Source organism: Mesoplodon densirostris, chromosome 17 (assembly GCF_025265405.1).
Source record: "Mesoplodon densirostris isolate mMesDen1 chromosome 17, mMesDen1 primary haplotype, whole genome shotgun sequence".
Classification (NCBI taxonomy): domain Eukaryota; kingdom Metazoa; phylum Chordata; class Mammalia; order Artiodactyla; family Ziphiidae; genus Mesoplodon; species Mesoplodon densirostris.
Window position 1 is genome coordinate 11,245,774 of NC_082677.1, and position 27,328 is coordinate 11,273,101.

At 35.6% G+C, this 27,328-nt stretch overlaps 1 protein-coding gene across 1 annotated transcript in view; it reads left to right on the top strand.

Annotated features, from left to right (window-relative positions):
- The window catches only part of NBEA (neurobeachin), a 610,373-nt gene that overhangs the window by 301,035 nt on the left and 282,010 nt on the right, over positions 1-27,328 (top strand). Inside the window, exon 37 of the mRNA XM_060080316.1 lies at positions 670-836. Within this exon, the coding sequence (XP_059936299.1) occupies positions 670-836 (167 nt within the window). The remainder of the gene's footprint in view (positions 1-669; positions 837-27,328) is intronic.

The following is a 27,328-nucleotide window of genomic DNA, read 5'->3' on the forward strand; positions in this document are numbered from 1 at the left end:
TTGAATACATTAGATTCTAGAGCTAGGAGACACTGTAGAGAAAACCTTGTTTTAGCCCTTCATTTTACAAATGTAAAACCGAATACAGTGAAAAAAACAGAATTCGCATAAAGTATGAAATTAAATCCAGGTCTAAATTCCTAAACTACTGCTTTCTCTTCTACACCACATTGCCATTTACAAAATGGAACGCTATATATTAAGTGGCAAGTTTTTGATCTATATATAATTATCAGGAACATAACTCTTATTTTAAGTGAGATATGTACTATATAGGTTAAAATAATAAGTAGGTTTACATTTTTAATAAATCATTTTGTTTTTAAAATGCTTATTTTTGGAATATGTTAAAATCAGAATTTCAGAATTGGAAGGAACCTTAAAAGTCATTAATTACTTGATTATATTACTTAATAATATTCAAATTACTTTACATATACTTTATGTATAAACACAAAGAAAACATATTTTTACCAGTTTGAAAGGTGATTATATATGTGTGTGTGTGTATATATATATATATTTTAGAATAAACTTTCAAAAGACTACATTATCTGCGTTTTAAAAATTGAATTGATAATTATTACCCTTTAACTCAAGGTTAAATATCATTTCTTTCTTACAAACGGTAGAGGTTTATTATCATGCACTGTTTGTATTTCTTTGTAGTCGCAGTGTGCCCAATACGCTGCTGATAGAAGAGAGGAAGAAAAGATGTGTGACCATCTCATTAGTGCTGCGAAACATAGGGACCATGTGACTGCAAATCAGCTGAAACAGAAGATCCTTAACATTCTCACAAATAAGCATGGTGCTTGGGGAGCAGTTTCTCATAGGTGAGTTATAAAAAACTAGAAGTAAATAGTAACTCATAGGTTAATTATAGTAGTTATAAGTAAAAGAAAACTATAAACTTAAAAATTCCTTACAAAATATGATTTTAAAGTGTAAAAAATGACTTAATTTTTCTCCTGAAATCTTTAGTAATGACTCTTGAGAATGGTTTAAAAGAAAATCTAAACTTTTAAAAGTAATCTAATGGAAGTTTTTTCTAACTCATAATAATATGTAACATAATACAAAATTTGTTTAGGCAAGTATTTTAGACTACCATCTCTCATATATAACATGGGTGTTAGTTATAAGAAGTGACTTGTTTTTAATCTTCAGAGTCAACTCTTCAAATTGTTAAATTTATATCATTCTTAATTTTTTTATGCTCAAGTAATAATAATATAAGCATTCACTATGGAGAAGTAATACATTCTTTTAAAATTTTTTCTTCTATATTTCTCTATGCAGTCTTTCTTAGGAAAGGTTCCATCTCAAATTAGGGTATTTATGATACTATAATAGAAACAAAACCAAAATTTGTTGTTTTTGCATTACAAGTGTTTTTCTTCCTAAAGTTTTGTGAGCATAAAATTGTTTTGTTTTGTTTTGTTGTCCTCTACACAATGCCTTCTAGAAAAATAGTAGTGAAGCAGGTCACTATATTTTGATTGCTAATGTTCTTCATTTATATGTCTTCATTTTATCTTATCTCATTGACTGTTTTTATTAAGTCTCTGTCTGGCAGAGTTTAGGGATTGGGTAAATGTGGACGAGACACTAAGAAAAATTCTGGTAGAAGTGATTCTGTTAGTTACAGAAGAACATCTAGAATATGGCCAGGATTTTATTTGACACTGTCCTGGTGTCTCAAGTATAAGATAGATTTAAGAAAACTTTATTATTTGAATTTAAAGTAAAATTATAACATGATGTCTTTAAAAATAGTTAACACTCTCCTTAAAAATCTAAAAATAGAACTACCCTATGACCCAGCAATCCCACTACTGGGCATATACCCAGAGAAAAGCATAATTCAAAAAGAGTCATGTACCACAATGTTCATTGCAGCACTACTGACAATAGCCAGGACATGGAAGCAACCTATGTGTCCAGCGACAGATGAAGAAATGAAATTGAGTTATTTGTAGTGAGGTGGATGGACCTAGAGTCTGTCATACAGAGTGAAGTAAGTCAGAAAGAGAAAAACAAATACCGTGTGCTAACACATACATATGGAATCTTAAAAAAAAAAAAAAAAGGTTCTCAAGAACCTAGGGACAGGACAGGAATAAAGATGCAGACGTAGAGAATGGACTTCAGGACATGGAGAGAGGGAATGGTAAGCTGGGACGAAGTGAGAGAGTGACATGGACATATATACACTACCAAATGTAAAATAGATAGCTGTTGGGAAGCTACTGCATAGCACAGGGAGATCAGCTCCGTGCTTTGTGATCACCTAGAGGGGTGGGCTAGGGAGGGTGGGAGGGAGGGAGACTCAAGCGGGAGGAGATATGAGGATATATGTATATGTATAGCTGATTCATTTTGTGATACAGCAGAAACTAACACACCATTGTAAAGCAATTATACTCCAATAAAGATATTAAAAAAAATAGTGAACACTCAATATTTGTTTCTTATAATAATAGCAATACCACCACATCTAACATTTATTAAATATTTATTGTGTGCTAGGCACCATACTAAGAACATTACATGGTTTATTTTGTTTAACATTCAGAACATCTCTATTAAGGTTGATACTGAAATTTTTTTTCATATTACAATGAAGAAATTGAAGATTTCAGAGGTTAAGTGAAACTTAGATAGTATCACACAGCTTGTACAAATAGAAGCAGAGTGTGTCAATCAGGGTTCTCCAGAGAAACAGAAAAGAACCAATAGGATATATGTAAGACATAGATACAGATAAGATATAGCTATGGATATGAATATGGATATGGGTATAGATATATAGAGATTTATTTTAAAGAATTGGCTCACATGCTTATGGAACCTGGCAAGTCTGAAATCTGTAGGGTGGGCTGGCAGGCTGGAAGCGTAGGCAGGATTTCTGTCTTGGGGCAGAAATCCTTCTCCAAGAAGCCTCAGTCTTTTCTCTGAAGACCTTCAACTGATTAGATGAGCCACACCCACATTATTGAGAATAATATCCTTTACTTAAAGTCAACTGATTATAGATGTTAATCACATCTACAAAATACCTTCACAGCAACATCTAGACTAGTATTTGATGAAACAGCTGAGCACATAGCCTAGCCAACTTGACGCAGAATTTAACCTTAAGACAGTAAAATAGCACAAGCATTTTGCCCTAGCTATAGACCTTGTCTCTCTTTTTGTGTCATCCGAATTGGATTTATCTACTCAGTTATATATAGTGAGGACTATAACATTATATTGCTAATAATTCAACTGGTATAATGCAGGATATTGCCTTAAATGTATAAAGCTGTACATGGTTTGGTTTTAATATTTCACCAGATAATTAAAATACAGCTAAAGGACAGAGACTTCCGTAGTGACAGTCATGTGGTAACGTGTCGAATGCATCCTCTGCTCAGCTTTCCCTTTATGGTAGCTCATTAGGTAGACGGGAAGACTGGCAACAGGACCCCTCAGAAGAACAGGTATCCTTTGTCCTTTTCTGCACATTAACTCCCAGTGCTGATTAACTGAAAAACACACAATCTGTCTATTATCATCCTTTACTAAGTGGGACACTGAACTCTAATCTTTCTTAGTATTTGATTAATTAATAAGGCTCAGTTGTTGGACTGCTTCTCCTTTTTGTCTTATTCACTCTCTAGGCAATTTTATCTAGTCTCATGGCTTAAAAAAATACCAATATGTCAGTAACTCCCAAATTCTCCAGATCTCTTTCCCTTATCTCCAGACATGTATGTCTTCCTACTTGGTATCTTCCACTCGGATATCTAGTTATCATCTCACACTAACGATGATAGAACTGAGCTCCTGAGATTTTCTCCCAAACCAGTTCCTCTTGCAGTCATCTCCTTCTTAGACATGGGGAACCCCAGCCTTGCAGTTGCCCAGGCCATAATTGTTGCTCTTATCCTTAACTACTCTTCACACATCCCATATTGAGCCCTTCAGCAAATCTTATTGATTCTGCCATTAAAAAAATCCAGCATTTGACGGCTTTTCACCATTATCTTTGATATTGACTTGATCCACGACACCGTCATTTCTCACTTGACTTACTGCAGCATTACTTTCAGCAGTCTTCCTGCTTCTCCCCTTGTCCTCCTAAAGTCCATTCTCAGCATAGCGGTGTGGGTGACCCTTACTGAAATGTAGAACCCTTTGCTCCTCTGCTCAGGAACCTCCAGAATTATACTGTGCAAGAAGGTAACCACTAGTCAGCTGTGGCTATACAAATTGAATTAATTAAAAAATTAACTTAATTAAAAATTTAGTGCCGGGCCTCCCTGGTGGCGCAAGTGGTTGAGAGTCCGCCTGCCGATGCAGGGGATACGGGTTCGTGCCCCGGTCTGGGAGGATCCCATATGCCGCGGAGCGGCTGGGCCCGTGAGCCATGGCCGCTGAGCCTGCGCGTCCGGAGCCTGCGCGTCCAGAGCCTGTGCTCCGCAACGGGGGAGGCCACAACAGTGAGAGGCCCGCATACCACAAAAAAAAAAAAAAAAAAAAAAATTTAGTGCCATAGCTGCACTAACCACATCCAAGTACTCAACAGCTGCATGTGTCTCGTGGTTCCCATATTAGACACCACAGAACATTTCTGTCATTGCACAAAATTCTATTGGACAGTGCTGCTCCAGAGACTTCCCATGTCACTGAAAGAAAAAACCTACAAGGACAAAGAAATGTAGAATGGTCAGAGAAGCCCATTCTGATGAGGAACCATTTGAACAAAGAGCTGTCTGAGCATTTCAAGCAGAGAGAACAGCATACAAAAGAAGGAAGTGCTTGGCCTGTTCATAAAATAGTCAGAGGCCAGTATGGCTGCAATGGAGCGAGCCATGGGGAGGGAAGGTACTGTCATCTGGCCTCCGTTAGCTCTTTGACCTGCTTCTCCTATTACTCTCCCCTTGTACTTTTTGTTCCAGTCACTGTAGCTTCCTGCTGTTCTTCAAATTTGCAGGATATGCTTGCTCTGTTTGGAATGCTTTCTTACAAAAAACCCATGTGGCTAGCTCTCCCGCTTTGTTCCAGCTTTAATTCAAATGTACTTTCTCAAAAAAGTCTTCTGTAGCCACCCTGTCTAAAATTCTACTTCTTCCTCCAAATATTTAGTACTACATTCCTCTGCTTTATTTTTCCTTTTTCAAAATTTTGTTACTAACATGCCGTATATTTTACTTATTTAGTAGTTGCATTGTTTTTGTTTACCACTAGAATGCAAGCTCTGTAATGGAAGGGATTTTTATCTCTTCTGTCCACAGTGTTATCCCTAGCACCTAGAATAATGCCTGATGCACAGCAGGTGCTAAATAAATGTTTGTTGAATAAATTAATAAATGAATGCTTGGTATATATCCTTTGATACAGTGATGCTACTCTAATGGAATGGAAAAACAACTTAGTCTATTGTCTATGACACTTTTATATTTTAACTGAAATAATTTGATTAAATGACAAAAAGTACTTACCCTTGCATGAAATGACAGCTCAAGCTCATCTAGAAAACAGGATGAACAGTTTCTACTTCATTGGGTTATTTTAATGGTAAAATGAAATGTTATGTGCAAAATGCTTAGCACAATGTATGGCACATAGTAGATGTCTCATATTTGTTAGTCACATTTTTTTTTTCTTTTTGTGGTACGCGGGCCTCTCACTGTTGTGGCCTCTCCCGTTGCGGAGCACAGGCTCCGGACGCGCAGGCTCAGCGGCCATGGCTCACAGGCCTAGCCGCTCCGCGGCACGTGGGATCTTCCCGGTCCGGGGCACGAACCCGTGTCCCCTGCCTCAGCAGGCGACTCTCAACCACTGCGCCACCAGGGAAGCCCTGTTAGTCACTTTTAATGTTAGGCAGCTCTTTACAAAGAGCCTTTTCTTAAAAGACTTAATTTTTTAAGAGTAGTTTTAGGATTAAAACAAAATTGAGTGAAAGGTACAGAGATTTCCCATATACTCCCTCCCCCACACATGCGGAGTTTCCCCCCATCAATGTCTCCCACCGGAATGGTTCGTTAGGGATGAATCATAATCACCCAAAAGTGTAATCCCCTGAAGTTCATAGTCTATCTTAAGGTTCACTCTTGGTTTTGTATATTCTATGGGCTTAGACAAATGTGTGATGACATATATCCATCATTATAACATCATACAGGGTAGTTTCACTGCCCTAAAAATCCTCTTTGCTCTGCTCTTTCCTCTCACCCCATCCCTGGCAATCACTGACCTTTTTATTGTCTCCATAATTTTGCCTTTGCCAGAATGTCATATAGTTGGAATCATATAGTATGTATCCTCTTCAGATTAGTTTCTTTCATGTAGTCATGTGCAAGTTTTTTCATGGCTTGATAGCTCATTTCTTTTAGTGCTGCATAATATGCTAGTGTCTGGATGTATCACCGTTTATTTATCCATTCACCTACTGAGGGGCTTCTTGGTTGCTTCCACATTTTGGCAGTAATGAACAAAGCTGCTGTAGGGCCTCCCTGGTGGCGCAAGTGGTTGAGAGTCCGCCTGCCGATGCAGGGGATGCGGGTTCGTGCCCCGGTCTGGGAGGATCCCATATGCCGCGGAGCGGCTGGGCCCGTGAGCCATGGCCGCTGAGCCTGCGCGTCCGGAGGCTGTGCTCCGCGACGGGGGAGGCCACAACAGTGAGAGGCCCGCATACCGCAAAAAAAAAAAAAGCTGCTGTAAACATCCATATGCAGGTTTCTTTGTGGACATAAGTTTTCAACTCCTTTGGGTAGATACCAAGGAGCGCAACTGCTGGCTTATATGGTAAGAGTATGTTTATTTTATGAGAAACCACCGAACTGTCTTCAAGGTGGCTGCAAGGTTTTGCATTCCCACCAGCAATGAATGAGAGTTCCTGTTGTTCCACATCCTCACCAGCATTTGCTGTTATTGGGGTTCCAGATTTTGGGCATTCTCATAGGTGTGTTGGGGTATCTAGTTGTTTTAATTTACATTTCCCATAATGTGGAATATATTTCCTATGCTTATATCATCTGTATATCTTCTTTGGTAAGGTGTCTGTTAAGGTCTTTGGTCCATTTTTTAACCCGGTTGGTTGTTTTCTTATTGTTGAGTTTTAAGTTTTCTTTAATAGTCCTTTATGTCAGCAGTCCCCAACCTTTGTGGCACCAGGGACCAGTGTCGTGAAAGACAATTTTTCCATGGAACCGGGGGTGGGGGGGGATGGTTCAGGCGGTAATGCGAGTGACGGGGAGCTGCAGATGAAGCTTTCTCGCTTGCCCACCGCTCACCTCCTGCTGTGTGGCCCCGTTCCTAACAGGCCATGGACCAATACTGGTCCACAGCCTGGGGGTTGGGGACCCCTGCTTTATGTCATGCGTCTTTTGCACATATTTTCTCCCAAACTATGACTTGTCTCTTCATTCTCTTTACAGTGTCTTTTGTAGAGCAGAAGCTTTTAATTTTAATGCAGTCCAGCTTATCTGTTATTTCTTTCATGGATTATATCTTCAGTGTTCTAGATTTTCTCCTATGTTATCTCTAGGAGTTGCATTTTACATTTAGCTCAGTGATTCATTTTGAGTTAAGTTTTGTGAAGGGTGTAACATCTGTGTCTTGATTTATTTTTTTGCACGTGGATGTCCAGTCGTTCCAAAACCATTTGTTTAAAAGACTGTCTTTGCTCCGTTGTATTGCCTTTGCTCCTTTGTCAAAGATCAGTTAACTATATTTATAGGAGTCTATTTCTGGGCTCTCTGTTCTGTTCCATTGACCTATTTGTCTGTTCTTTCACCCATACCGCATTGTCCTGGTTACTGTAGCTTTATAGTAGTTCTTGAAGTCAAGCAGCATTAGTCCTCCAGCTTTGTTCTTCTCCTTACAAAGAGTCTTTTAAAGTAGTTTCCCATGCCACTTAGTCACCCTCTAACTTGAAATATACAGTTATAATTTATTTATTTTATTCATTTAATGAGCAGATAGCTCTTCAGCTCCTATTTGTGCTCGCATAGTGGTGAGCAAAACTGACTTGTTCCCTGCCCTAACATAACTAAATTATAGTCTAGTAGAAGTGGCTGATGCTAAACAAATAATTATAGAAATAAAAGATGTTAATAACAAACTTTGGCAAATGCTAGGAAAGAAAATATAGGGTACTGTGAAAGAGAGAGTATAGCAGAGGATCTTTATTTTAGATTAGGGATTCAGGGAAGACTTTCGAAGAAGGTCGGTTTAAGCTAAGTGCTGAAGGGATGAGAAGGGGATCGTCAGCAAAGGGTAGGGTGTAGAACGTTAAGGAGAGAAATATTACAAAGACTCAGAGTGTAGAAATAATAAAATGAACAGAAAGGGGGCTACTATGCCTAGAGCTTAGTGAGCGATGGGGATAGTGGCTTGAGATGAGGCTGGAGAGGAACATATGAGCCAGGTGATTTAAAACCTTGTAGATCATGTTAAGGATTTGTGACTTTATCCTAAGTGGCATGGAACACAGTGAAGGGTTTTGAGTGGAAGAGTAACATGATCTGATTTATGTTTAAAAAGATGAGTCTGGCTGCTTTATGAAGACATATGCTGGAAGAAATAGGAAAGTACGGTCACCCAGTTTATAGCTGAGTTCACGTGTCACCCTTGCTATGGCATTTCCTGGGTTCTCTAACTTTCCTAAGCCTGCCTCCTCACATTTTGTTGTTATTATCTGTATTGCAATTATCTATATCACTTAATATTTTAGAGCAATGTGAATGTGCCTGTCTCTTCCAATAGACTCGTAGCTTCCTAAGTGGATGGATTGAATAGTACTTATATTTACAACCTTGTTCTTAAATATATGTTAAATCTGAAGGAATTTCATCTCTGTCATGTTCTACTTCCTGTTTTACAAAAAATGCTTAATTTTAAAATATAATTCTTTTTAATTTTATCTTTTGACTCAGTGACGCTGCTGGCTCTAACATATTTTAGCTTTTGAATTAATATAATGTTATTGATCTATATTTCTTCTCTGAGGAAAAACTAGAGTTGGATAGCTTTTTAAAAATGCATATTCAAGAATTAATTCTGTTACATAATACTTAGTATTTACAAACAGTTTTCCCTTATCTATTTTATGTTTTTGGATCATACTTCCTATGTCTTAAACTACATAATGCAAATTTTAAAATGGGCAAAGGACCTGAATAGACATTTTTCCAAAGAAGATATACAAATGGTTAACAGGTATATGAAAATGTGCTCAGCATCACTAATCATTAGGGAAATGCAAATCAAAGCCACAATGATGTATCACCTCACATCTGTCTGAATGGACATCATCAGAATGATAAGAGATAACAAATGCTGGAGAGGACAGGTAGAAAAGAGAAACCTTGTGCAATGCTAGTGGCAATGTAAATTGGTGCAGTCACTATGGAAAATGCTATGGAGGTTGCTAAAAAAATTAAAAATAGAACTATCGTATGATCCAGCAATTCCACTTGTGGGAATATATCTGGAGGAAACAAAAATACTATGTTGAAGAGATATTTGTACCACCATGTTCATAGCAGTACTATTTACAATTGTCAAGACGTGGAAGCAACCTAAGTGTCCATCAATGGATGAATGGACAAAGAAGTTGTGGTATACACATATACAATGGACTATTATTCAGACATTAAAAAACAAGGAAATCCTGCCATTTGCAATAATGTGGATGGACCTAATATTATGCTGAGTGAAATAAGTCAGACAGCGAAACACAAATACTGTTTGATCTCATTTGTATGTGGACCCAGGAAAAAAAAGAAAAAAACAAATTCATAGAGAAAGAGATCAGACTTGTAGTTACCAGAAACAGGGTTTGAGGGCAGAGGGAATTGGATGGAGGCAGTCAAAAAGTACAAACTTCCAGTTATAAGATAAATAAGTACTAGGAATGTAATGTACAATATGATGACTATGTTAAGACTGCTGCATGGTATATGGGACAGTTACGAGAGGAGATCCTAGGAGCTCTTGTCACAAGGAAAAGAAAAACATTTTTTTCCATTTTCTTTTCTTTGCTTTTTGTATCTAAGATGATGGATGTTAACTCATTGTGGTACCATTTCATAATATATGTAAGTCAAATAATTATGCCATACACCTTGAACTTACACAGTGCTGTTTGTCAGTTATTGATATATCTCAATAAAACTGGGGGGAAAAACTTCATAAGCCATAACAACTTAAATTAAAATCAGGAGATTGTCAGGACTTCCCTGTTGGTCCAGTGGTTAAGACTCTGTGCTTCCATCGCAGGGGGCATGGGTTCGATCCCTGGCTGGGGACTAAGATCCCACACACCTTGCGACTCAGCCAAAAAGATTAAAAAAAAAAAAAATGAGGATGTACTAGGCCCTTGAGTAAAGTAATACCCACACAACACACGCGCACATACACACGGTCGCAATTTTTAGTGTGCATTTTCATAAAAGTATTACTATTGAGATTTTGTTTTCATTAGGATGTTGGTAGAAACTCACATTTATTTAGTGCAGCTATGTATCGGCAGTAACTTTGCTGATACTTCGCATCTAATGCGTTATTTTCATTCTAACAACACTGTAAGGTAAATATTATTTTTCCCATTTTGCAGCTAAGAAATGTGAGTCTCAAAGAGAAGTTGAATAGCTTTCCCAGTGTTACATAGCTAAATAGTAGGGACAGGATTTGAATCTAGGTCTGTCTAACCCTAAAGCCCATGGTCATTCCAATGATGAAATTAATTACTAGTTATTTTATTCGTTATAAATATTATCAATTGGAATAATGAAATAAAGAGAACTAATACAACTGATACATGTAAGTGAATTAAGTTTTACTAGATGTATTTTTTTAATTATACAGTTTTAAAAATCCTTATGTATATGTACTAAATGTACCGTTCTCTAATAAAGATTATGAAGTACTCAGAAGGGAAAAAAAGAAAAATTTTCCAACAATTTTCAAGTAGTTTAAAGTGTCAAGATTTAAATTAGGAATGTGCTCTATAGTCAATGAAAGTTGTTGTTACAAGTCGTGTTGCCAAGATATTAGTAGGTACTGGGTTAGACTAAACAGTCTACTAATTGTGAGCTCGTTAACACTGTGAGATCTTAGACATGGCCAAAATATATATTTCCAATCCCCAACAAATTTCATCTCTCCTATGTCAGCAGTACACCTATATGCTTTCTTCTTCCAAGCACTGAAAATGGTTAGAATATGGATTCTTCCAGGGTTGTATATTGCTGGGTAGTTTCATCAAGGCAAAGGAGCAAGAATATTAAGATACAAGTAAGAAAATAGTTGAAGTGATAGAGTGGTAAGTGATAGACAATCTAGGATAATTAAGGAAGAGAAGTAACGAAAGAAGGGGATTGAAACACAGAAAATAATGGAGTCAAGAAAACAAGAGTTGATGAACTGAAAGGATGGGAAGCTCTAGGATGTTTGAATTTAAGATTTATGAAATAACATCAATACAAGGTTAACAAATCTAGAATGTGGTCATGAAAATAGTCAAGTGGAGTCAAGTTGAAAATTATAGTAATGAGGAGACCAGTAAACTGAAAGGTTGTAATCTTGCATGTGACACTTATGTTGAATTACCCAAGATAATTCCAGTATTTGGGATGGAAAGGAAGATTGTGAGCATCTTCTAAGTCTTCAGTAAATAAAAGGAAAAGCCTGGGAGGCTGATAGAGTACTACTCCAAATGGGGAAAGGACCAAGGTGCTTAAAGGAGTCTCAAAGTTCATCTTCCCTTAAATAAAAAAAAATATATATGTGTGTGTGTGTGTGTGTGTGTGTGTGTGTATATATATATATATAGAGAGAGAGAGATGATGGCAAAACTTTAACAGCCTGTCAGATCATTTTCCCTGATAGAATTCTAATGCAGATCATAAATGTAAGTACAATGAATTGAAAAGACTAGATGATTTTAGATCAGTAGGGATTGTATGGGTCAGGACCAGAAATGCCTGTTATTTGGATGCGAAGGTGATCAAGCTGAAACCTATATGACCCAATTGATTACCAATATCATTCTGCTGCTGTTTTTCCTAAAATATATAGATTTTTAAAAAAATTAGTATGATTATTTTAGTAAGTCTCTTCAAAGTTAAGACACTGTAAAATGCTTAATATAGCAGTAGAATGACATAAAATACACAAATGATAATAATGAAGAAAATTAATAAGCAAATATAAAGTAACAAATCTCACAAAAATTAGACTACTTTCTCAGGCATGGAAGTCATTATTTTTAAAATAAAAATTAGTGTTTTGAATCTCCACAGTAACAAAACTTCTCCTTGGCTAATAAATGGCATAAAGTTTAAAATTTTTGACCATTTGCAGCAAGTGCCTAGAGTTAAAGTGAGATTATCACAGTCTCTCAGTCCTTTATTTGGCTGCTAATTAAAATATCCATATACCAAACTGTAGAAAATATTTTTCAAGCAGTAACGTCTGGTATCTTGGCAGATGGCAATTTTGTTGGAATCATTGGAGATAGTACATTATTAGGCCATTGAGAAAACTTTCTGGACTCCTTTGATGTGATTGTTTTTATAAGCTTGCTTTTTGGTTTAGACATTTTTACTTAAATATCATTACATTCCCTAAAATAATATGTTCAACTCTTGACTTTTTAAAATGCATAAAAAGGCATAAAAACATTTTTACAAACATTAGGAATTTGAATTCCAATAGTATTTTTCTCAACAAATATCCCCTTTTTATAACTGCATTTTTTTGTTGTTACAAATGAAATGAATAGTTTATAGTGATATTGCTCTATATTGTATGCACACTAAAATTTTATGCATTAGAATGTGAAGTATTTTTTATATTTGTGTTTATAAGTAGTTTAGTGTCTTTTGTCAATTATAAGGGTTGCCTGTTTAGTTGGAAAGTGCCATTGCCCTAGAGTGCTGTATTTTGAAGTCATCTGTCATGGATACAATGTAGAGAGAGAAGACTATTTATGTTTATGGCATTTTAAGTAACTGAGTTAAACCCTTTGGAATATAGAGAAATGGCTTATTTACTGTCATCACTGTTCACTTAATCTTGTGACCCTGACATGATAGCATTCCCATAAATCTCCCTGTGGGTAGTTCAATAAAACAGATGAACATCAAAATGTAATGATTGTCTCAGCTTTAGGAATTAACTGTGTAATGGAATAAATATGGCCCAGATAGTGATACTACAGAAGCATTTTACCACTCCCTTTCTCTAACAAGTAATGCTAGAAAATAATTATTTATTATAATTTATATTCTATTTTCAGATAGTATTTGCAGTATCTAATAGTCATGAGAGAAAAAGAAAATAGATCCAAATAATATGTATATTGTTACTTTTTTAAAAGCAGTTTAAATTTTTTAGCATATTTAAGACTATTAATATAATAAAATTGGTTTTTACAATGATGTTTTAATATAGCTTGATTTTATATTGTGTTTTCATTGCGTTACACCCCTGTGTTAATTTTTTTCTGTATGCACTTTTTAAATATTTGAAATTATATAACTCCTCAAACATAGTCTCAACGTCAGTAGTTTTTTTATCCCACCCTTTTTCTAAGCAACTAGTGTCACATTCCAGGAAAAAGAAAACTGAGGACATTGAGGAATTCAAGAAAAAAATTAACATGCCACACTACAATAAATTAATGGAAGAAACTAAAAGAACCTAACACTTCTCACTGTACTATATATCAGAGACCATCTCCACAAACCAGAAGAAAATCCACCTTTTCTTCAACATTTTGAAAAAGTAAATGCTATTAACGCTCTCATTGCTTAGATAATAGATCTATAGAATAAAATGATCTTAAAGAAGTTACATTTGTCTCCCAACAACTTCCATATATAAAAAACTTTCTGTCAGTTTTGTTTGGTGTGGTAAAACCTTTAATCCTCTTTTCAAATAGGATTTTATACTTTGGCTACTATTAATCCAATTTGCATGGTAATGATAAATTCTAAACACCAAAAGTGTGCTATATAATGTAAAATCTATGGGAAAAAGTAATAATATTTATGTTTTTATACAAAGATTATTTTAGAAATATAACAAATCTCTGAAACAAACCCTCATAAGCATTTTAGTAGCAATCCAAGAAGGAAGCAAAGAAAATGAAACTCTGAAGCTTGTCAGAAAAGACCAATTACTAATATGATACAAGTCCCCAGAAAAATAAGATGAATCATATATCTTTACTAATTGAATCTTAGACCACTAGCATCAGGTTGAAAACAATCTTCCATGAAGAGAAGGCGGATGTGTATCATTAAAGAAATGGTCATCTGCTTTACTTTAGGTGTAGACAACTGAGCCCTAAGAAGACTTTCTTCTGTTTTAATAGCCTTTCAAGCTAATATAAGCCCTAAAATCTTGGTTCATATGTTTTGTTTTTGTTTTGTTTTTGTTTTTTTGTTTTTTGTTTTTAATTTGGCTGCGTTGGGTCTTCGTTGCTGCGCGCAGGCTTTCTCTAGTCACGGTGAGCAGGGGCTACCCCTCGTTGTGGTGCTTGGGCTTCTCATTGCGGTGGCTTCTCTCGTTGCGGAGCTTGGGCTTCTCATTGCGGTGGCTTCTCTCGTTGCGGAGCTTGGGCTGTACGCACGTGGGCTTCAGTAGTTGTGGCTCCTGGGCTCTAGAGCGCAGCCTCAGTAGTTGTGGTGCACGGGCTTAGTTGCTCCGTGGCATGTGGGATCTTCCTGGACTCAGGATCGAACCCATGGCCCCTTCATTGACAGGCGGATTCTTAACCACTGCACCACCAGGGGAGTCCCCAGTTCGTATGATTTTTCTAGAAGCTACAAATGGTAATGTCTCTTTGTAAACAGTCTTTAAGACAGAAACTTTCTTTCAGGTGAGGTTCTTTTCTGTTATCATTATTCAGTAAATAGTTACCAAATTGCAGTCAAACACTCTATATATGAAGATACTGTTCAGAGCCAGGGAATGAGGTGTTCCATAAAGAGGATTTTTATGCCTTTTGAGTCTTAACATAAATCTTAAAATTGCCTATGACTGGCTTTTGTATGAAGGAAGACATATGAGGGCTATGCAATAAAATATGCCAAATATAAACCATCAAATAGGCATTTTTAAAGCTTATAAACTAGATTTATCCAACTGAAGAGCTGAGCATGTTTTAGTGCACTTTAAGATGCATTATTAAGCAGTAAGTTAACAAACATACGAAAAAGACAAGCAGCAAAATACCTTGTTAACTTCTTTAGGAGCAGTCATTACGAATATGATAATTAAATAGATAACTACAATTTTCACCTTTCAGTAGATTTGATGGTGTCATGGTCAGAGTTATGTGAGCATTAGTTGCAAGTATTACTAGTTCAAGGGCACTTAACTGATGAGGACCTTGTAATTGTTCCCTTGAGGAAGAGATGATACTTAGTTTAAAATAAAATTGATAAAATCAGTTGGTTTTTATGTAAATCTGTGTCACATATAAGTCTTTTTAATCCATATCAGAAGTGAGATTTTTCTTCTCTGGTTTAACCTAGTAACTTCTTATTTACCATCTCCCAGATCACTTTCATGAAACTTCAACTTTGGTCCAATCGGATTTGATCTGTAAAATAGTAGTCATCTCACAACCTTACACACTCTCCTGACCCAAACTCTGTGACTACTCTCTGCTCTTCTAATTTTGGTATATAATCCAGGACCTAGAGAAATAAATTACCTCAGATTTGTCACTTTGTATTTCTTGAATTTCTTCAATATCTATTCTGTCCAACTTGAAACCATGCCATTAAAATGGTTTTCACTTTGGAATTACAGTTTCATCCATCTTCCTGCAACCCAAGATCACTTGTTTTTATTCTGGATATGTATCATTGGGTTGGCCAAAACATACATTCAGTGTTTTCCGTAAGATAGCTCTAGTAGTGCTTAGGTGTCTTTAACTTCATTGAAAACAATTTTCTTAGATTGTATTGTGACAGCTGTCATATCAATGTACATTTTAAAAAGGAAACATCAAAATTGGTGAATTTTTATGTAGTCATTTTAATATTGAAGATGGAGGAAAACGACATTTTCAGCATATTATGTTTTATTATTTCAAGAAAGGTAAAAATGCAACTGAAACGCAAAAAAATCATTTGTTCAGTGTACAGAGAAGATGGTGTGACTGATCTAACATGTCAGAAGTGGTTTGCAAGGTTTCGTACTGGAGATTTCTCGCTGGACGATGCTTAGTGGTCAGGTGGACTAGTTGAAGTTGACAGTGATCAGATTGAGACATTAACTGAGAACAATCAATGTTATGCCATGTGGGAGATAGCTGACATACTCAAAATACCCAAATCAAACGTTGAAAATCATTTGCACCATCTTGGTTATGTGAATTGCTTTGATGTTTGGGTTCCACATAAGTTAAGCGAAAAAAAATTTTCTTGACTGTATTTCCACATGCGATTCTCTACTTAAATGGAGGGAAAATGTTCTGTTTTTAAAACAAATTGTGAAGGGCGATGAAAAAAGTGGATACTGTACAATAATGTGGAATGGAAGAGATCATGCGGCAAGCGAAATGAACCACCAACAACCACAACCAAAGGCTGGTCTTCATCCAAAGAAAGTGATGTTGTGTATATGGGTGGATTGGAAGGGAGTCCTCTATTATGAGCTCCTTCTGGAAAACCAAATGATTTATTCCAACAAGTACTGCTCCTAATTAGACCAACTGAAAGCAGCACTCGACGAAGAGCGTCCAGAAGTAGTCAACAGAAAACACTTAATCTTCCATGAAAATAACGCAAGACCACATGTTTCTGTGATAACCAGGCAAAAACTGTTACAGCTTGGCTGGGAAGTTCTGATTCATCTGCCGTATTCACCAGACATTGCACCTTCAGATTTACATTTATTTTGGTCTTTACAAAATTCTCTTAATGGAAAAAATTTAATTTCATTTCCCTGGAAGACTGTAAAAGGCACCTGGAAGAGTTCTTTGCTCAAAAAGATAAAACATTTTGGGAAGATGGAATTATGAAGTTGCCTGAAAAATAGCAGAAGGTAGTAGAACAAAAGGGTGAATATGTTATTCAATAAAGTTCTTGGTGAAAATGAAAAGTATGTCTTTTATTTTTACTTAAAAACTGAAGGAACTTCTTGGCCAACCCAATATAAATCCCTTTACACTGGTATTCTTTCTTTCATTTTTTGAAACAATCTGCACTCCAGATTTTTTTTTTTTTTCCTGCGGTACGCGGGCCTCTCACTGTTGTGGCCTGTCCCATTGCGGAGCACAGGCTCCGGACATGCAGGCTCAGCGGCCTTGGCTCGTGGGATCAGCCGCTCTGCGGCATGTGAGATCTTCCCGGACCCGGGCACGAACCCGTGTCCCCTGCATTGGCAGGTGTACTCTCAACCACTGCGCCACCAGAGAAGCCCAAAATTTACATTATTATTAATGCACAGTACATTCCTCTTAAGTAGGTTGTGGAGATTAAAAACATAGTAAGTGCAAATGTTACTTATTATAATTCTTATGATTATTTCACTCCTTGCTCCATATTTCTCAAGAGGTAACTTCTTAACTATATAAAAATCCAAAAATATTTAAATTACACCTAAAACATAGTATATCAACTCATTTCAGTGTGTTTTGGGTTTCAGTTGCTGGCTCTAGAAAGTATTATTAAGAAGAGCCTACTATTCCAGCCTTTGCCAAGAAACAAACACTTACACCATCCAAGGCACGTATTTGTTGTCCACTGAATGACCTTTGTTGAAACCTCACGTGGTCAGATCAGAATTTCCAACTGTTCACTTGACGTCTTTAACTAGGTATCCTATGACATCTTAAAGTGAAGAAAACGGAACTTAGGTGTTAACACTTTCGGTTTAGTTCCTTCCCTGTCTCTGCTTCTTTAACACATTCTTACTTGCTTTATATCCCTGCCATATTGTGTGTGTGTGTGTGTGTGTGTGTATGTATATATATTTTTTTCTTTTTACTTTATTGCCAAAACCCTGTGTTCCTCGGGAGTTCAAGTTCTTGGTGTGTATCGGAGTCCCTGACATGTAAGAGGTGGTCTGTAAATAAGTATTGCTGAGTAAGTAAGGAAGTGAATGAATGAAAGAATGAATGAATGCAGGAGTTCAAAGTACCTATAACTGGTCCCAAAGAATTCTGAAATATTACCAAATGTACCCAAAAAGAAACTTTTACTGTTTTATTTTTCTAATTTATATATGTACAGTATAATAATTGATTATTAGAATATGCATCAGCATATTTTAAGCCGACAACATTTACAGAAGCTTAAAAGTATCTTTACTGTTCTGATTTCTAATAATTTATCTTATGGCTTTCTTTTATACATCTCACTGTCATCTAGGCTAAAGCATTTATTAATTGGTGTTGCATTTTTACAAATATATAGAAATACATGGCTAGAATATTTAGTAGAAATAACCTTCCTGAATAAAACTGTGGCGGAGTACTGTTCACTAGTAAAATTTTTCCAAGAGAAACAACATCAACTACAACGCTGTAAAGTCAGAAATTCAGCCTTTGGTTTTAAAACTTTAAGGCAGCATTTAAAAAATTACTAAAGTTAAAATGTGTTTAGTTTTTTTTTTTTTCTGGGTAATTAGCTATTATTAATCACCTTGGCATTACTTTCCTGGCCTTTCAAAAAAGTACATATACAACTTTTGGGTACTTCTACTAGATTGTGTTTGTTTACCTAATTTAAATCTGATTTAAAACTCATGGTGTACATTCATTTCTTTTGGTTTTTTTAATTAGCATCTAAAATATCTCTTTTGATTCAAAAGTTTTCAGTCATGCCATTTTCAACTTTAGGTCATTTCATATCTTATATTCATGTGCTCTTTTACTTTTCAGCAGGTTTTTATTCAATGAAATTTAAGATGGTTATGCTATTTTTGTGTAATTGTTTTAAAAAAGGAAATCTTAGGAAATCCTCTCTTATTCAAAGAATAAGATTATATCAAGCTTGATCCTCTGACTTTGACTTTTTGTTTTTCCTCCCTCCACCTTAAATGAATCATAGTTAAACATACACATTTTCATGTTTCATTCTTTACTTCCACTACATAAAAGACATGAGCAACAAAGTTTTTATATAATATAAACAAGGGATACACACCTTACTATGTCTCTGTTTTGCAAATACCTAGAAAGGTGGCAAGTTAACTTATGTTCCAGAAACTACATGAAATTATAGCATTTAGGAGGTTGAAATTTATAATAAATGAGAGAACTTCGGCTTTGTAATAATAAATTATCTAGAGTATATGAATTCATAAAAGTTAAGGAATTTTAGGAGAAACGTTAGACATATTTCCTAAATTTTTTTAGTTTACAGTTTAATATGAGTGATAATGTTTGTTGTTTCTAGTTATGTTACTTAATAAATTATTGATTCTTGAATATTTGAAAGGCAGTGCTTCTTTGTTAAATATTTTTACCTTAGAAGTCTTTTGAGGGGAAACTGTCTAACTGGGATAGGATTTGTCAGGGACTTATTGGATAGTATAACCATAAATCTTTGTTGCTGTTAACTTTTTAAAAAATTCCTTTTGTTTTTTAAGTTTTGTTTTTGGTCAAGAATAGGGAAAGAAAAATGACCCATTATTTCCATCATCTAAAGGTTTTACTGCAGCAGCTGAGCAGCTCACTTTTATTCAATGCTACATTAACTTTTCCATTAAGGGTACTGCTGTAAAGCACAGAGCCCTTAAACATTATGAAGTTGCTGTCTGACATTTGTTCATTGATATGGCTGCTGTATTTGAATGTTGCAATCCTTCCAGAGTGAAAGCCTTCATCACTTTTTAAGAATGTTGCTTCTCTCATTTTAAATTTAGTTAAATTTCATTTCACTGCTGTGGTTTAAGAGTCTGTAAACATTCTTATAAGCCTGAATTTTTTCCTTGTTTAGAACTTCTGTCACTTTAATGACAGTATAATTATAGAGTTACTATTATTCATAAAATTCAGATTTGCAAGAGACAAATGTTATTTTAGAAGAAAGGCAAATACTTTGCTGTCACGCATGTCCTTTAGTTCATTTTTCTTTTTTTTTTTTCCTTCTTTTCATTCATTCTATAAATTATCCCACTTGTCTAGCATTACACAGGACCTGAGGAATGGTCTCTAGGAGGCTGAAGTCTTAGGGGGGAGACTGATGACGGAAGGAATAGGCTGTCCACTCTTCTGGATGGTTAGACTGCTGAAGGAGAGGGAGATTTAGAGTAGTGGAGAGGTTAGGAAAAAGGGTTGTGAAGTTGTGGGCACGTGCTCCAATAAAGGAAGAGAAGTTGTGATAGGCTTTCTTAGGGTTAATGGTGTGGTTCCCCACTGAGCAGCGTGTCTCCTGTATTGAGGGACCCTGTCCAGCATTTCTTCCTAGCAAATGTTTAGGCCTTCTTGCTTCCTGGTGAGAGGATAAATTCTATGGTAATTTAAAAGGTTATGACAATCAGTTACCCTTTGTTTCATATTTAGTGCAAGAGTTAAGCAATAGGGAAAGAGCTGATAAGAACCAGATTTATGCTGTGTGATGTTTTGTTTGTTGACAGGTTGGGGTCGAGTTGTTTTATTTTGGTTTTGGGTTTTTTGGGGTTTTTTTGGGGGGTGGGGAAGGGTTGAATTTTAAGAGAAGAGATGGACTTCCTACCAACTGTGGGAGTGAGCTACAGTGGTGGCAGGATTGTTGATGTTGATCAAAAGGAGTATCAGGCTAATGAGCCGCAAGGACCAGCAGCAGAGATGGTGAAACGCTAGGTAGAGGAAGAAGCTAATTTAAATACTGATCTGTGATTACGGAGGAAGACATAGGGCAAAACCCAATCCCCTGCCAATGAAGGACTAAAAGGTCCATTTAGGTTGAACTGATGAGGCTGGCAGTGAGAAGGAACTATCCTGTGGGGATTAAGGTTTGACAGGATATAGGAACTATCCTGTGGGGATTAGGGTGGCAGTGAGAAGGAGCTATCCTGTGGGGATTAGGGTTTGACAGGATATCCCTTTCTTGTACAGTAGTAATCTCTATTCTCTATAATTTTGATGGTTAATTTCCCCCAATACAGATACTTCCAAGCTTTTACATCTGAAGCGTGTAACTGTCATGAAGTAGCGAAGTGTCGTTTATCATTCCATAACTTTGTTAAAATTTACCTCTTCCAGTGAATAAGCCTCTAGCTCAGATCCCAGTGGTTGTTACTTATCCCTCCCAGATATTTAGTCTTCCAGTTGTCCTGAACTGATTTTTTTCTTTTTTTTTTTTCACGGTACGCGGGCCTCTCACTGTTGTGACCTCTCCCGTTGCGGAGCACAGGCTCCGGACGCGCAGGCTCAGCGGCCATGGCTCACGGGCCCAGCCGTTCCGCGGCATGTGGGATCTTCCCGAACCGGGGCACGAGCCCGTGTCCCCTGCATTGGCAGGTGGACTCTCAACAACTGCGCCACCAGGGAAGCCCGTGAACTGATTTTAAATTGGTTTTTTGGCCCAGTGCTTGGAAGCCATTTGACTTCTGTCTTCACAGTAACTTCACTTAAATTCTTATACTTTCCACCAGTACAGTTCTGCCTTTATGACCTCTGTTATACCTGTCTTTCATTTACCCAGTTAAAACAACAACAAGAAAAAAAACCCCAAAAACCCACAAACATACACACAAGTACACAATTTCACTCCCTGCCATAAACAAAAACACTCATTTGGATCTTTTCATTGAAATCTTTTATTCTTACTCTGGTTGTTTCAAGCTCTTTACTAATCACTTTAAGATAGCAGCTTAGAGGAGATAGTGCCCTGTCGTAGTATCTTTCCAAAGAACCATCATAGTTATTCTGATTACAGTGAAGCTTTACGATTAGAAAAACAAAATTGAATTGATATGATATATTGATATCATGTCAATCATAATGATAATTTTGATAATGTTATATCACAATTGAATTGATATATCATTGAATCTTACTGTCTTGGGAAAAAAGGAATTTAGATGTACAGAATGAGGAATGTGCCTGTGTATACGTATGTGTGTGTATCTAGGAATAGGCCTATGCAAACTAAAGTAAATCTATTTTTATTTCATCCCACCTTGTATTTCAGAGGTCCCTGCTTCCAGAAGTCTCTTTGGCCCAGGTGACTGGCATGGCCTCTTAAAAACAAACCTTAATAAAACCTCTTTCTTTCCTTCATAGGCATAAGTCTTGTTATGCTAGTGGAAACTAAAAGACGTTCATAACTAATAAGAATGAATGTCTGTGGTCAAATTCCAGGAAATACAGTTGGTCATTCTAAATATATATTTTGGAGATTTCCTGCTATGTTTAAACTATATCATGACATTGGCTGGCCATTTAACATCCTCTGCTTTGTATTTAACTTTGTAATTTTCGCTTGTGTATTGGTAAAGAATGCAAGTGAGGTCAGGGTTTTGTGTCAAAGGTAGATTTTATTTTATAGGTAAATCAAATTGTTAGATTTGAATTTCAATAAACAGTGAAATGGACCACAGATTACTACAGTGTGAAAGAAGAAGGCAAACAAAAGGCATTAGAGGAATTAGCACTTTAAAGTATGACACATATGAAAAGTGCATATATCATGATGAAAAAGATCAATGAATTTTCAAAAACTAAAAACGTCTGTACATCTAAAATGGATAACCAACAAGGACCTACTGTATAACATAGGGAACTCTGTTCAATATTATGTAACAACCTAAATGGAAAAAGAATTTGAAAAAAGAATAGATACACTTTCACTTTGCTGTACACCTGAAACTATCTCAACATTGAGATAGTTTACTATAATCAACTATACTCCAATATAAAATAAAAAGTTAAAAAAAAAGCAGTTGTCTGATAGCCAGGTCAGTTAGATATAAGAAGTTTCTTACTACAAACCAGTCATTTGGTTCTTTTGAAAACTAGAAGCTTGGTGGAATAAATACAGAATTGACATTCAAAAAAATAAATAATCTTTTAATAAAAAGGTCTATGCAGTTACCATTCTTGATAAAGAAACAGAACATTACCAACACCTTAGAAGCCCCACTTGTACTCTCCCCATCCCTCCAAGGTAACCACTGTCCTAAATTTAAGAGCATATATTACTTTTGACTTTTTATTTACATAACTAAAAGTTATGTAAATACTTTTTATTTACATAACTAAAAGCATATAATATGAACTCTCTTGTCTGATTTCTTTTACTCAATATAACATTAGTGAGATTCATCCATATTGTTGCATATAATTTTAGATTGTTTATTCTCATAGCTATATAGTAGTCCATTTGTGAATATACCCGAACTTAGTTATGAATTACACAGAATTTGACTATTATGAATAGTGTTGCTATGAACATTTTAGTACATTTGTTTCTGATTCCATTATTTTTTGATAAACAAATAAATATATTTCTGTTAGGCATATACCTGGAATTGCAATTGCTGTGTCATGGTATAGGCTTATGTTTAGCTATACTGGTTAACAGTTTGCCAAAATTTTCAGTTGTTCTGCATTCTCTCCAACACTTGGCGTTTTCTGTCTTTTTCATTTTGGCCATTCAGGTGGAAGTAAAATATACTGCATTATAGTCTTAATCTGCATTTGCCTGGATGCCTACCTTTTTGTTTGTTTTACTTTACTGTAATGAATAGGAGTTCTAGTACAATGTTGAATTGAAATGTGATAGCGGACATACTTGCCTTGTTCCTAATGGCAAGGAGAAAGCTTTAAATATTTTGCCATAATTGTGATATTTGCCATAGGGTTGTTTGTTTGTTTTTTGGTAGATATTCTTTATCAAGTAAAAGGAAGTTCCATTCCCTTCCCTTCCCTTCCCATACTAATTTGCCAAAAAGTTTTTATCCTCAATAGGTGTATAATTTTGTCCATGCTTCTTCTTCATTTATCATAATGGACATGTGATTTTTCTCCTTTTTTCTACTAATGTAGTGATTCAGTTGATTGGTGTCATAATGTGAAGCTGTTATATCAAAGGGTGATCATTAAACTGGATAATGTCTTTTCAAAATAAAAATTTCTCAAGAGTTTAAGTGCCTGACCTTTAGCAATGTGTTAGTACATAAATTGTTACTTTTGTTAGCTAACTAGTAGTTCAATTAGTATGTCATTTGGGAGAATATATACCTTCTTCCATCCAGATTAATACAATGCTAAACAACTATTCTATGATATAAAACACAGCAGGCCACTGTGCTATGCACTGTGTAGAATACAAAGATATATAAGAATCAGTCTCAGCTCCAAGGAGCTACAGTCTAGTTTGTGAAATCATACCAATTCTTAGGTAATTATAATATTAACATAAAGCAATATTTAATAACAATTAAGTGAAACATTAACTAGATTGTATACTTTATAAAGAAATAGATGAATGTTCAGACTTTCCAGCCCCAAGGAATAGCACAGGATTGAAACAGCCAGGCTTCTTTCATTACATTAAATGAACCAGAATAAAGTATGAGAATGTTAGTAGTTAAAGATAAGACTACAAAAGAGAGTTCAAATTCAATCAAGGAAGATCTCAAATGCCCAGTAAGGATTCGACCTGGTTGTGTAGGCAACTCAATTTTACAGATAAGAAAATAAGTCTTTCAAGGTCATGACCTGTCTGTGGCGATACAACATCAGAACTGGAGTTCTTAAGGAAAAAAATGTAATCTTCTTGATCCTTAATGAAATTTTCCACCCCTTCCAAACTAGTTTATCTGACTAATTATTAAATGGTGTTACTTTGTATTCATAAAAATAGTTTGTTTCTTGTCTTTTTTAATTGTATTCTTCTATGTCTAATTATATTTAATATTCCATTGTAAAACCAAATTGATGAGAAGTGGGGGAAAAAAAACAATTATTCTTTAGCCATGACAGATATAATAGGCATTCATGTCATATGATACTGAATGTTAAAACGAGGTCACAGGGCACTAGAGAAAAAGGAAACAAGCAATATAGTACCTCTGGGTGATGAATGTGAGGGGAAACATCTTATATAGGGTACTAGCCAGGATATTTATCATTTAGTGCTGAAACTCTGGCGACATGGTAACTAGGTTTTTCTATAGCAGTCATGATACCAGAAACCCATAGAATCTCTTCATGATGACTTCTTTATCCCATTAGCTCAATGCTTTCTTAAACAAGAGGCAAAGGGACACAAGTTTCACTGGGAATGATGAAAATGCCGTTACCTATTCCCTTTTTTGTACTGTCCTTTTTATTTTAGTATTCAAAGCAAATCATGTAATTCTATTTTCTTTAACACATATTTAAGCACCACAAGGTTAGCCCTTATTTATAGTCAGAAGTACAGGAAACATAAAAGGAGAAAGTACTAAGTGGATTTTGGAGTTAATAATTTTGTTGTTATTTTTATATAGCATAATGTCTTTTGGGTAGTAAAATATATATTTCAGAAAATATTAATACATATAAAAATGGTCAATAGATAGCTGTAAATGAATGAATTAATGAAGAAAATAACTGAGTTGTTATTATCATTCCTTCATAAGCCTGGAAGTAAGGCATTATTCCTTTCTCATTCACTCTCTTTTTATCTCAACTTTGTAATAGGCTTACATTTTCAAAAAGTGTTGTAGTTATTTATAACATTATCCACTTTAATAATAAATCTTAATTTTGTAACATGAATGAATTTTGTAAAAATTCATAAGTTAAACTGAAAATGAAAATGCTTAACTTTGGCAACAAAGGAAACTTTAGTTCAGTTTAGCCCCTAGTTTAGACTTTTATGAGCTTTATTTCAAGTTTGAACTTGTACTAGAAACAAATGAGTAATCAGTTTGGTATGAACAATGCCGCTTTAGCACATGATTCTCTCGTGCCATCTGTCTTTATGTAATCTGGGGACCAGCAGTTACTGATGCGTAATGTAGCTGCTTTGCCCTCTGTCCTTAAACACATTAATACCGGCAGGATGTACACCTCATTATAAGTGACCATACATACCAGTACCTTACAAGTTTGGGAAGATTTGAATTCTAAGAGAATTCAGTAGAAGAGAAATTTAGACATAGCCTATAGAAGTGATAAGTAAAGCATTCATCAAAATTGCCCACCTAGGAAGACTGAATTAGGTGAATCAGGTGATGTTAAAACGAGGGAGGTTAGATGACTGGTAGAATTTTTAAGAGCAGTCACAGTTGAGAATCAAAGAAACTATATTGTCTAAAGTCAGAAATTAAAATAATGTCAGTCGGAAACAAGTTATGTCTAATCAGAATATAAACTATAAATAGCATTACTTAGGGGGGATGAGGAAATAGAACAGAGGTCTTTCCTTAAAGCGGAAGTAAGAAGGTGAATCTATTTCAGAGAATTACAAGGGAACCATCAAAGTGTGTAGTACGAGAGAACACCTTTAAGTGAACTTCTGGGCTGACTGGAAAAGACAGAGGAGAAGAAGAGCAGTGAGAGACCATCGCCGGTGAGCAGGTCAGGGATGGCCAGGGTATGTGATTTGTCCTAGTGCAGTCAGTCTCCTAGCTCATGGACAATTGGCAGTAAGCAGGACATATTTTACATGGCTCTGTTACTGGGAAAGACATGGAAAGAAATAGTAAATATATAAAAGTTGGGAACATGGAAAATTACTAAAATTATTCATAAAATTTGACCTTAATGACAAAAATAATGTTGATAAAATTTCTATTAGTGTTTCAAAAGATAAATAGGGAAAATAATTTCAGGAAAAGATACAAATTTGTGCATGTGCATGTTTAAACATAATCTTTTATGTTGGAGATAAATGGATATTTTCTTCTGTGTTAGGGACAGTGGTGAAACAGCGAGGCAGATAGGTACTGGACTGTGATATGATGGGCTGGCCATATAAGAGTCCCATCTGAAAGGGTAAATCTAGCACAGAGGCCCAAGTGGTTTCTAGGGGTAACTAAGATAAAGACTGAGAAGAAAGGAAATTCTAATACCCAGGCCCAGTCACAAACATACTGATTGGGAGAGCATGCAGTAGCTTACTGACTAACACAGCAAGCAAAGGCCAGGAAACAGAAAAACCATGAACGTGATGAGTATCGATTTTAAATGTTAATGTTATATTAGCACCTTATTATTGAGTCATTTGTCATGTTCTAAAGAGTATTTACATATCCCAAACTTCCATACCTAAATAGATTCTTCCTAACTTTAGTAAAAATTACTAAGTGGTACATTACATCTCTAAGGCATTAAGTAGTACCCTTGAGATATGTAAGAGTAATATGTCTCCAGAAGTGCTTGATATAT